Source organism: Elephas maximus, chromosome 4, assembly GCF_024166365.1.
Source record: "Elephas maximus indicus isolate mEleMax1 chromosome 4, mEleMax1 primary haplotype, whole genome shotgun sequence".
NCBI lineage: Eukaryota > Metazoa > Chordata > Mammalia > Proboscidea > Elephantidae > Elephas > Elephas maximus.
The window spans coordinates 117,521,365-117,533,603 of NC_064822.1; the positions used below are offsets into that span (position 1 = coordinate 117,521,365).

General features: G+C 51.6%; 1 protein-coding gene across 5 annotated transcripts; it reads right to left on the reverse strand.

Annotated features, from left to right (window-relative positions):
• Positions 1-47: 47 nt before the first annotated feature.
• Positions 48-8,083, reverse strand: B4GALNT1 (beta-1,4-N-acetyl-galactosaminyltransferase 1). 5 transcript variants are annotated; one of them, XM_049883702.1, is made up of 12 exons: positions 8,053-8,083; positions 7,683-7,903; positions 6,876-7,094; positions 6,146-6,310; positions 5,919-6,025; positions 5,001-5,041; positions 4,675-4,855; positions 2,776-2,874; positions 2,450-2,640; positions 1,866-2,037; positions 1,404-1,644; positions 49-800 (listed from the first exon to the last, which is right to left on the reverse strand). In XM_049883702.1, the coding sequence occupies exons 3-12, from the start codon at positions 7,091-7,093 to the stop codon at positions 440-442; spliced, it is 1,776 nt and encodes a 591-aa protein (XP_049739659.1). In that variant the 5' UTR covers position 7,094; positions 7,683-7,903; positions 8,053-8,083; the 3' UTR covers positions 49-439. The 5 variants fall into 5 exon arrangements, with proteins under 5 accessions (XP_049739660.1, XP_049739659.1, XP_049739662.1 ...); XM_049883705.1 differs by lacking the exon at positions 8,053-8,083 and adding an exon at positions 7,904-7,972 and having other exon boundaries at positions 7,683-7,775; XM_049883706.1 differs by lacking the exon at positions 8,053-8,083 and adding an exon at positions 7,904-7,972 and having other exon boundaries at positions 491-800; positions 1,866-2,006; positions 7,683-7,775.
• Between the last annotated feature and the right edge of the window lie 4,156 nt (positions 8,084-12,239).

A 12,239-nucleotide genomic window follows, 5' to 3' on the forward strand; every position in this document is an offset into this window, starting at 1 on the left:
TGTCTGCACAGAGATCCCTGGTACCCTTCCTCCATGCCAACAGCAATGCAAAGACACAACTGAGAATGGCTTTGCTGCATGTTCACCAACCCCCACCTCAGCTCCAGAGTCATAAGTTCTCTCCACGGGGGTGGAGCTGAAGCCAGTGCACAGAGTCCTGGATCCAGAGATGGGTGTGGGGGGCACACCTCCGGGATTACATTTGAGGAGGCTTCCCCACCCCCCAGTCCCAAGATGAGACGAGAGTGTTTCTACTTCAGGTTCTTGGAGTCCCCCTGGGCTCTTTGGCACTTGGAAAGCAACCCCCCAATTTCCTGCCCCATTAGAATGAGGTCTGGGGGAGGACTTGGCACTGGCTGTGGGAAAGGGTATGGCTCCATCATGCCCCTGGGCACTCGAGGAAAGGAGGGGTGTCACCAGGACAAGCCCCTCTTTAGGATCAGGTTCTGAAGATGAGGGGTGAGGGGCTGGAGGGTCGGAGACAGTCAGTCCAATGGTCACTGGGTGGTGGGGTTTGCTGAAAATTCCTGGCAGGGAAAGGAGGAAGGACCCGCTTGATAATCGAAAGGCCCTGAGTGGCCATCACTCCGCGGTCATGCACTGTAGTCGGTGTTTGAAGAAAAGCAGCCGGTGTTTGGCCACCTGACTTTCGTCCAGTGATCCCGGGTAGCGATACCGGGCATAAGTCTCTGCCCTGGCATCTCTTGACACCCAAGGAAGCTTCACCTTGGATGCATGATCCACAATGACATCTGAGCAGGAGCCCACTTGAAGGGAACCAAGCCCATCCAGGAAGAATTCTGGAGATGGGGAGGGGGACAGAGAAAGGTCCTGAGGATGCAAAAGGCCAACCCTTAAGGGAGAACTGAGAGTTGGGGTACAGAGGGTGCATATGCAAAGACTCCCTTTCTAAGGACCTTGGGCATGTGAGTAAATCCCTCTGGATTTGTTTTACTCTTCTGTAAAATGGAGTCGATATGCTTGCCTTGAGCTTTGACAACAGAAAAAGTCACCCCCCCCCACTGCCCAGAGATTCAATAAATGCCTGATGGGGTGCTCCAGGTGTGGTCTGAACCAGGGGAATTGGCTCGGAGTTAAGTAGGGGTAGCAGTGACTTTTTTTTTTTTTTTTTAGCAGTGACAATCGCCAGGAGGTTCACAAACCCAGGGGTACCCAGCAGCTGTACTAGGGGTGTAGGTTTACAGGGCCGGGAGGGAGTGGGAGCTCTGTCTCCCACAGGGAGTTCTCAGCCCCAGGGCAAGTGTTTGTATGCCTTGGTAGAACCGCTCTAGCGGCTCCAGGTGGCAGCTGTGGGCTCCTCTGGGGTGGGCAAAGAAGACGGGCCCCTGTACAGGGCCCCGTGGGGTCCTTGCCAGGCCCGACCGGGAGGGGGCTCTACTCACCCAGATGGGCTACGCGGTTGAGTCGCGGGTCGAAGCCGACCGCGCGCACCTTGTCGGTTCGCGCTAAGAAGAAATTGACGACGCCGTCGGTGACTACGCAGCTCGGGAAGCCAACGAGCTCTTGGTGGAAGCCGCGTCTCTGCCGAAGGCAGTTCCCGCTGCCTGGAGCGCCGGGCTCCACGCTTAGCAGCTGCCGGTATGTGGTGGCAAAGCCCGAGATCTCGCGCACCGCGCCCCCTACCTGCGGGCAGTGGGAAAGTGGCTCCAGACCCGGCGGGGATGGGGAAGGTCTGTGCCCCTCTCCCCCCGGGACGGTTCCCCTGCTAGCCCTCTCCTGCTTCACCCCTGTAGGACCCAGAGCATCACCCGGGCCCCACTTCCTCATCCTCCCTCGGCCCCAGGGCTCTCTCAGCCCAGCTCTCTCCCCCCCCCACCTCCCCCCTAGCCAGCACCCCTCCCCACCAGATCCAGCGGGGTCCTCTCCAGCACGTCCACTAGCTTCTCTAGCCGTGTCCGCGCAGTGAAAACGAAATCGTCGTCCACCCACAACACATACTTGGTGGTCACTTGGGAAACAGCCAGGTTCCGGCCTGCAAACCAGCCCTGGGGGAGGGGTGCGTGTGGTTGGAGGAGGCTGTAGAGATAAGACAGACCCCGCTGTCCCCTTTCTTCTTCTTTCCCTGACCCGTTTTAACAGCCTGTGCCCCTCTCCAAACTTTGGAGTGCTTAGGAATGGCCGGGAGCTAAGTTAAAAACAAAAACAAAAAAACACTCCTAGGGGTTCTAAGTCAGCGTTCTGGGGAATGATCCTGGAATACATTCGTTCATTCATTCATCCATCAACTACTTCTTGAGCGCCCACTATGCCTTAGGCATTATTCTAAGAATGCAGCAGCGAACAAGATAGGCAGAACTCTTGCTCCCACGGAGCTTACGTTCTAGGAATCTGCATGCCTAGCAGGCACCCCAGTGATTCTGAGACAGATGGAGGCTGCAGTCTGACAGCAAGCCCCTCCTGCAGCCACCCAGCCTCGCTGGTTTCACACCTTGCCAAAGGGCATGAGATAGTGCTCGACATGTGGGCCGCTGACGCGCTCAGGCTTCTCGCTGTCGTCAGCGATGACCACGGTGACCGTCGGGTAGAAGCGGCGGATGCTGGCGATGAGCGTCCGTAGCCGGTCATAACGAAGGAAAGTCTTGGTGGCGATGGTGACCAGAGCGCTGATGTTGTACTGAGCTGGGAGTGAGGGCGCAGGGTTTGGTGCAGATAAGAAGGATAGAGAGTGAGGAACATGAAGACATCCCCTCCTAAGGCCGTCCCCTCCCCTTATAGGGTCAGACCTAGGTCCCTGCCCCCATCAGCCAGCCTCACCTCCCTGGGGTAGAGCTCCAGGTGGGTACAGACGCGGGTTAGGTGGGTGTCTGATGCGGATGGTGAAGGCAGCCTCATGTCCCTCGGTGCAGAACCGGACTATGGAGAAAGAATATGGTAGGAGAAAGGTCATGGGAAGTACCCTTAAGTCTGGGGCAGCATTCCCTATTCAAGCCAATCAATATGAAAGTGCCTGCTTGGTGTTCAGCCTTTCTAGGTCTTGGTGGACAAGAACACAAGGTCCTTATCTCCATGGAGCTTATATTCTAATGGCTGGGAGAAAGACAATAAAAAAGTTTTAATTAAAAGCAAACCTTTATCGCATATTTACAATGTGCCAGGCACTTTTGAAATGACCTTAAATGCATTTACTCATTTAATCCTCACAACAGCCCTGTTAAGTAGATTCCTAGTGCAGAAAAGAAAACCCAGGCACAGAGAAATTAACCCTTCTATGTGCGACGGTACATACAGTCATACAGTGACCATGAACTTTTTCAGCCTCTGGGTTTATTGGGAAGCTGCTGTACCATTGACAGTATGTGCTTCCACAAGGCAGGGGTCCTTATGACTGTTTGAAACTGAAGAAATGAGTGTATACCTCAAATTAGTATTTTTACAGGGTATCACATGAGGTGCCTGAATTTTTGGTAGGAAAAATAGAAATTTTTGAAAATTTTTATTTGTTACACATATGTATCAATAGATTACGGTGGGGACTCTGGGATACAATTAGTGGTGCTTCATATATACCACTAAACACTTAGGGTAGGCTTGTGGGAGGGGGCAAGAAAAAAAATACATATTACCTACCAAAAATTCAGACACACTCAATGACTGAGCATGCTTTCATTAATGAAAATACATGCTGTCAACAAAAATATCAAAACAGGAAATAACTGGGCCACCAGAGGGTTAAGCAATTTGTCCACATTTAGCAGCTATTAAGCACTAAAGATGGGATAGGAACCCTGACAGTCTGGTTCCATCCGGATTAAGTAAACAAGAGAATTCAGATCTTGGTAACTATTGAATAGAAAATAAGACAAGTAATGTGATAGTACATGAGATGTACTTTAGACACGTTAACAGGAAAGACCAGTACATGAGATATACTTGGGACATGTTATCAGGAGGGATTGGTCCCTAGAGAAGGGCATCATGCTTGGTAAAAGAGAGGGTCAGTGAAAAAGAGTAAGACCCTCAACAAGATGGATTGACACAGTGGCTGCAATAACGGGCTCAAACATGGTAACGATTGTAAGGATGGCACAGGACCAGGCAGTGTTCAGTGTTTTGTTCTGTTGTACATAGGGTTGCTATGATAGGAACTGACTCCATGGCACCTAACAACAACCACAATGTAATAGTAGAGACATTTGAGCTGAAATCTAAGTGACAAGGAGGGGCCAGCCATGCAAAAATCTGGGGGAAGAGCATTCCAGGCAGAGGATAGCAAGTGCAAAGGCCCAGCGGTGGCAGCAGGCTTAGTGTAGCAAGCCTTAGAGAGAAGTAGGAGGGCTGTGTTAAGCCCCTTTTGCTAGGAGAGAGAGCTCAGGAAAGTAAAACCCTTGCCTCCTAGTAAGTGGTAGGCTGGGAATACAGCCTGAGTCTTCTGGTTCCTGGGCCAATCCACTTCCTGGGGCCCTCATGGTTGGCCTGGAGAGGGGACACACCCAAGGCTAGAGTTTCCCCCTGGCCTGCTCTGGTCCCGGGTGAACAAAGGCTCCTTCTCTTCTGCCCTGGCCCTGCTGGCCCAGCTGAAATGCCCATTGTGCATCTGGGCAACTCTGGCCATTGCCCGAGTATCTCCCACGCCCTCTGCCATTTGCCTGCCCCAGGCTTTCTTGGTCCTCTCTGCCCATGCCGCCCTCTCCTACCTCCATTCAGGCCTCATACCTGTGTCTGCTGTGTTGGCCTGGTAGCTTCGGCTGCTGTAAGTGACCAGCTGCAGCTGCCGGTTGAGCTGGTCCAGCCCTGGGCTAGTGAGTGTGAGGTCCGGCTGCCCCTCTCCAGTGAGAGTCACTCCTGTCACTTCCCCTGCCACATCCCAGGTGCCCAGGGAGGCAGTCAGGTTCACCTGGGTGAGGAGGTTGGAGAGTGTAGGGTTAGGCCCCAGACCCACCTCTTGCCTCCCTTGTCCTTCCATCCCTCCCTTGGCCCTGTCTCTCTCCCAGCATCCTCGCTGCCCCCCCTGGCCTCCCTGCTGTTCTGTTCCCTCTCACCTGGTATAGCTCCCGACCTGAAGATGCCTGCAGGCTTAGCCCTGGGAGGAAGGATGGGAGATCAGAATCACAGAGAGCCCTGATTTCTTCCTCACTTTCTCTTCCCTCTTCCAGCACACCCAACACATGACTTTTCACCATTCTTTTCCCATTGAGGCCTCAACAGGGAATATTGGCTAACACAGCCTAGAGTGGCTGGTTTTTGGCTCCTTCTCATCTCTCATCAAAGCAGTATCTCTTCTATGGTCTGGCCTGTCCACCCACCTAACCTTTGGTCAGTCAGCAAAGCATAGATTCTTCTCCTCAAACCTCCGCAATTGCCCAAATCAAACCAAACCTGTTGCCATGGAGTCTGTTTCGACTCGTGGTGACCCCATGTGTTACAGAGTAGGATTGCTCCATAGACTTTTCTTTACAGAAGGAGCCCTCGTGGCACAGTGATTAAGCACTCAGTTGCTAACTGAAAGATCAGCAGTTTGAACCCACCAGCTGCACCACAGGAGAAAGATATGGTGATCTGCTTCCGTAAAGATTACAAACCTTGGAAACACTATGGGACAGTTCTACTATGTCCTATAGGGTCGCTGTGAGTTGGAATCGACCACAGAGCAATTTAAAAAAAAAACTTTATGGAAGCTGATTGCCAGGTCTTTCTTCCAAAGCACGCCTGGCTGCGTTTGAACTGCGAACTGCCAACCCTTAGGTTAGTTGTCAAGTGTACAGTCTTCCACAATTCCTGACAACCTTAGCATCCCTCTGTCCCCAACTCCCATTTCATGAGCCCCTTTCTGACCTCCAAGTCCTCCTCTCAAAAGAATTCCATCTCCCATTCCAACTTTCCCTCATTCTTCCTCACCCAACCTCTGGCCCTGCCACCCTCACTGTGGCCCAAGTCGTTCTCTAGACCTTCTTCCTCACCTGGCACTAAGATGCTCCTGAGGGGCTGCACCTCCACACCCTGCAAGGGATACTGTAGGGGAGAATTGGCAGGGGCTATGAGCAGCTGGTCAGCTGGGGACTGGATCCTGGCAGTGGAGGAGAGGAAACAGAGAGGGGAGTCAGACGGAAAGGGGCTCTCCTGTTATGCCCACCTCCAGGCCTCCCACTGCTTTCCCCCTCAGAGCCACCCTCTTCCTTGCTGGCACCTTGAAAGGAAGGCCTGGAACTCCTGCTCCCTGGCGGCAGAGGCAGCCCTCAGCTCCTGAGGGTCAAAGGCCTTGGTGAGGTCAAAGGCTTGGACTTGCCTCTGGAAGGGGAGGGAAAGACCCTTTCCACTGAACTCACAACTGCAGTTGTTTTGAGCCAGCAGCCTGGAGGGGGGAGGAGGAGACATCAGAGCTCAGCCACATAGCTCCACTCCTGCCACAAACTATTTATATAGCACCCTACACCTTGGCCTCCTCACACTGCCCATTCAATATTTGTCCCCTTAAACATTTTTTTTTTTTTTAAACATTGCTCTTCAGCTAATTCTCAAGAGGGAGGACCATAGATAGGATGCCTCCTCCCCTCAGTCTGGATTTTACCGAGGGAGGCAGAGAAAAAGGCCTATTACTAGGATTTCCAGAGCTTCCTGCCCACCATTCAGGACCCGGTCTGGAATCTCCCCTATTGACTGACTCACACCAGGGACTCTTTCAGGCCCCTCCCCTGACTGAACACTCTCCCACCCCCATCTCCAAGATAAGGTTCAGGGAAAACAGATTCCGCGCCCCCCCCGACCCGCGCCCGAGCCTTAGCGTTCCTCCCCACCCCCACTTCACCCCCATACAACCAGTCTGGAGAACCCAGGCATCAGAGCCCAGCACCAGAAGAAACAAAAGCCTCCCCACCCCCTGCGCCGCCCCCTAGCTGCCACTAGAGAGATTCACTCACCCCACCACTTGCTCCTTGATCTTGACCGGGATGTGTGCGTAGCGGGGCTCTGGGGTGAGATCTGGCAGCTGAGGTCTGGGGGGACCCTGCAGGGGTGCCCACTGCGCAGGGGGGGCCCGGAGGCCCGGCGCGTTCCGGGTGCTCGCGTACAGGAGCCCCAGCGAGGCGCAGGCGAGCAGCAGGACCAGCAGGCAAAGGGCCCTGCGGCCCAGCCGCATCCTGGAGATGAGGAAGGGTGAAAGGTAGGGCGTGGGCCGGGACCCTTGCTCCGGAGGCTCCTTCCGGCTCCTCCGGGGGCTTTCCACACCTCGCGCGCTAGAACGTGCGTAACGACTCGCTCCCCCCTTTACTTCCCCCACCCGGTCTTCTCCTCCCCTCACTGCCCCAGCCACAGGGGATCTCTTCCTCCTTTCTTCTCGCCCTCTCCGGCAACTCGATTTGTCCTCATATCCGAGGCCCGGCATCCCGACGCAAGAGACATTTGGATGCCCGGGTTTCGGCGCGGCCGCTCGTAGGTGGAAAAGCACCGTTTTGTTAGAGCAGCGGCGGCCCCCAAAGCCTGCCTCCCGTCTGGGCTCGCGCATTCCCCCGCTCCCCAGCCAGAGCATCACCTGGCCCGGGTGGGCTGCAGAGGGCGGCTCCACACCTTGCTTGTCAAGAAAAATGCAGCATCACGCCCACGCTATCGGGTGCCCCGGCGGAGGTGACCCGGTAAATGGCTCGGCAAGCGGGGGAGGAAGGGACAGAGTGGATTGACGCGTACGCCTCCCACCCCCAGCTCGGCCCTCATCCAGCCCGGGCACTGACCTGTCTACCGCTCTACGGCCGAGGCACGCTTGCGGTCCCGGCTGCGCTGGGCAACCAGCGCTGGCCTGGGGGTCCTCATGGGGCCGGGGCGGTCTGTGTGAGAAGTCGGCGTGAGCCTGAGTGTAGGGACTCCTCCTGCCTCCAGAAAGCGCTCAAGCACTCTCGCCCGCGGATTCTCGGGGCTTTGTGGACCGCGACGCGGGGGTGACTCTGGGCGTTACCTTGGGTGGGGAAACCGAGTTGAGAACGGCCGCGTTTCAGCCCCGGAAACAAAGCCGGGGATCCCTGGCGCCCTGCCCTACTTGCCGGGCGGGGAAGGTTCAAGCCGCCGCCCGGCCCTAGGTATCGCGACGCGGCTCAGTTCGGTTACCCGGCTGGTTGCAGCGAAGGCTCTGTCTCCGCGCCGGGAATGCGAGCGCCGGGGCGCCTTCTGGTGGGAGCGGAGGAAATTGCAGAGGCGCGGAGCCGGAGCACAAGGCTGTCCCCGCATCATTCAGCTCTTCGCCCCCAAACTTTGGCGTCTCAGCCATCTGCCCCCAGTTCCAGCCGTCCTATTTCCCACTCACTCAGTCTCCCTTCCATCGCTATTGTACACAAGAATGGGCTTTGGGAGGGAATGGGCCGAGGGCGCCCTAACACCCCATTTAAAAAGAAAGTTTGAGTTATTAGAGTGCAATAAAGGAAACAAGACTACATCTTGGAAAATAAAATCTCTGCCTGGCCATCTGGGGTCTTAAACACTAGCAAGCGGCCATCTAAGTTGCATCAATTGGTCTCAACCCACCTGGAGCAAAGGAGAATGAAGAACACCAAAGACACAAGGTAATTATGAGCCCAAGAGACAGAAAGGGTCACATAAACCAGAGACTACATCAGCCTGAGACCAGAAGAACTAGATGGTGCCCGGCTACAACCAGTGACTGCCCTGACAGGGAACACAACAGAGAACCCCTGAGGGAGCAGGAGAGCAGTGGGATGCAGACCTCAAATTCTGTGAGAAGACCAGACTTAATGGTCTGACTGAAACTAGAAGGACCCCAGAGGTCATGATCCCCAGACCTTCTGTTAGCCCAAGACAGGAGCCATTCCCAAAGCCAACTCTTCAGACAGGGATTGGACTGGACAATGGGATAGAAAATGATTCTGGTGAGGAGTGACCTTCTTGGATCAAGTAGACACATGAGACTATGTGGGCAGCTCCTGTCTGGAGCGGAGATGAGAAGGCAGAGGGGGACAGAAGCTGGCTGAATGGACAGGGAAATACAGGGTGGAGAGAAGGAGCGTGCTGTCTCATTAGGTGGAAAGCAACTAGGAGTATATGGCAAGGTGTATATAAATTTTTGTATGAGAGACTGACTTAATTTGTAAACTTTCACTTAAAGCACAATTAAAAAAAAAAAAAAAAAAAAAAAAAACCTCTGCCTGGCTAACAAAGACAGACTCAAAGCCTCCTGTCCTATTATCTGGCCTGTGGTGACTCTGTGTGTTATCTTTCTAGGAGCAGTCACCAGGCCATTTCTTCTGAAGACTCGTTGGGTAGGGTCGATGGATGGGTTCAACTGCTAACCTTTGGGTTATCAACCGATGACAAACCACTGTGCCACCGGCGTTCCTTTAATTCAGGGGCCTGCTTCTCTTAACTTTTCCTATGGTGCAGGCTTGCAAGAGGAAGGAGCCAGTGTAGCTACTAGGGCTGGTGGTACCCAGAGAGATAACTCATGGTGCCACCCTCCTATTATGGATTGATCTATGTCGCCCAGAATGATGTGTTGTAAATTCTAACCTCTCTGCCTGTGGTTATAATCCCATTTAGTAATGGGTTGTCTTTGTTATGTTAACGAGGTAGAATTAGTGTAGGGTATATCTTGAGTCAATCTCTTTTGAGATATAAAAGATATTAAAAGCAAGCTAGCAAGGAAAGAAGGGGGAAAAAAGATGCCAAGCACATGAAGATTACCCAGGAACAGAAACTCAAAGAGACAAGGACCTTCCTCCAGCACCAACAGAGAAAACCTTCCGCTAGGGCTAGCACCCTGAATTTGGACGTCTGGCCTCCTAAACTGTGAGAGAATAAATTTCTGTTTATTAAAACCACCCATTTGTATTATTTCTGTTATAGAAGCACTAGATAACTAAGACACCCTGGTGCTAATTACCATAGTATTGCAGCTAAAACACCAGAAAATTTGACAAAATCAGCAACTATAAAACACAGAAGCAACAAAACCAACAGAAAGCATCGTGCTTCTTGCCTGTGTAGTTGAAATCATGTGATTCCAAACATCGTTGTAACTGGTTAATAATGACAGCTCTGAAGGTTCAAAAAGTCAATTAGCATAGAGTTTTAGCCATGTAGGCATATTGATACATGTAAGCTAGGCTTATGAAAACATTTTTCTCTGTCATAACTAACTATAAAGATATATATATGTATATCTTTTTTTTCTTAATGGTTTGCCCCACCCAGGGACCCCTACAAACACCATGAAACTGGAGAAAATAGCTACACATATTGTGAATTTTTTTTTTGTATTGTATTTTAGATGAAGATTTATAGGACAAACTAGTTTCTCGTTAAACACTTAGTACACATATTGTTTTATGACATTGGTTAACAACTCAATGAGATATCAACACTCTCCTTCTCAGCCTTGGGTTTCCTATTACCAGCTTTCCTGTCCCCTCCTGCCTTCTATTGCTTGCCCCAGGACTCCTTTTGTTTTATAGGCCTGTCCAATCTGTGGCTTAAGGGTGAACCTCAGGAGTGACTTCGTTACTGAGCTGAAACGGTGTCTGGGGAACATATGCTCAGGGCTTCTCCAATCTCTGTCAAGCCAGCACGTCTGGTCTTTCTTTCTGAGTTAGAATTTTGTTCTACATTTTTCTCCAGCTCTGTCTGGCACCCTTTATTGTGATCCCTGTCAGAGCAATCAGTGGTGGTAGCCAAGCACTTTTAGTTGTACTAGACTCGGTCTGGTGGAGGCCATGGTAGATGAGGTCCATTAGTCCTTTGGACTAATCTTTCCCTTGTGTTTTTAGTTTTCTTCATTCTCCCTTGCTCCCGAAGGGGTGAGACCAGTGGAGTATCTCTAAGGATATTTTTATTAAAAAAAATAAATAAATTTCTAAAATATATACATATATATTTCTACTGAAATGCTGCACTAAAATTTCATAGACAATCCTTTTGGTGTCACCCCCTCTGACAGTGTCACCCAGTACAGTACCCCTAGTGATGCCACTGGAAGGAACTCCCACAGAATGGTCAGATTGGTTATAGTTCTGCTGCAAGCCTTAGACCCACAGACTCCCTTCCCTATAGCCTGATTCCTGACTCTGTCCAGAATCACAGTCCATGGTTTTAATAAAAGATTTAACAGGATTTAATAGGAAAAAGAGGCACCTTGGAGCCGAAGTGGAGGAATCCAAGACTCTGAGGATTCTGAGGTTAAGATGGATTGTGAGGGTGGGGGTCCTCTGGACATTCCAGAGCATGACGGAGAAACTGTGCTTGAGGCTGGAAGAGTGCTGGTTCCTGGGACTTTCTGTCTTGTAGCCATCCAGACCCTACGTGATCATCACCAGCACTCACTGCATGCTTATCTTGGGTCAGAAATTCTTCCAAGCAAAATATGTGGGTTAGCTCGTTTGAGTCTTCAAGAGGTGCTTGATGCTAGCACACCTCTTTCCCAGGGGCATTCTTGTTCCTAATTCCAGGAAGTTGGATGATTTTGTCCACCCCAAGGACTTTTGCCAATGTCTAGAGGCATTTTTGGCTGTCACAACTAGGGAAGAGAGTCCTGCCAGCATCTAGTGGGTAGGGCCAGGGATGCTGTTAAACATCCTGCAGTGCACAGGACAATCCCCCACAACAAAGATTTATCTGGTTCAAAATGTCACAAGTGCCAAGGTTGAGAAACCCTGAGCAATAGTGTCAGAATGAAAATCGCAAATATCTTGACCGAGATAAAGGGGAGCAGGATGGCTCAGGAACGGGGGCTCATTTTCTAAGGGTGAGGGACTGAATGTCAGAGAATGAGAAAACAGAGCCTATTATCCATGGATGAGAAACAGAAGCAACAGAGGAGCGTCTTGGTTATCCAGTTCTGCTATAACAAAAATACCACAAGTGGAGGGCTTCAACCAACCGAAGTTTATTTTCTCACAGTCTAGTAGGCTAAGAAGTCCAAATTGAGGGCATCAGCTCCAGGGGAAGTCTTTCTGTCTGTGGTCTGCTCTGGAGGAAGGTCCTTGTCATCAGTCCTCCCCTAGACCAGGAACTTCTCAGCATAGGGACCCTGGGTCCAAAGGATGCACACCACTCCTGGCACTGTTTTCTTGGTGGTGTGAGGTCCCCATGTCTCTCTGATCGCTTCATTATTTTAGGTCTCAAGACAGATTGATTTAAGGCACAACCTAATCTCACAGATTGAGTCCTGCTTCTTTAACATAGCTGCCACTAATCCCACCTCATTAATCCCACTTCATTAACATCATAGAGGTAGGATTTATAACACATAGGAAAATCACATCAGATGACAAAACTGTGGACAATCA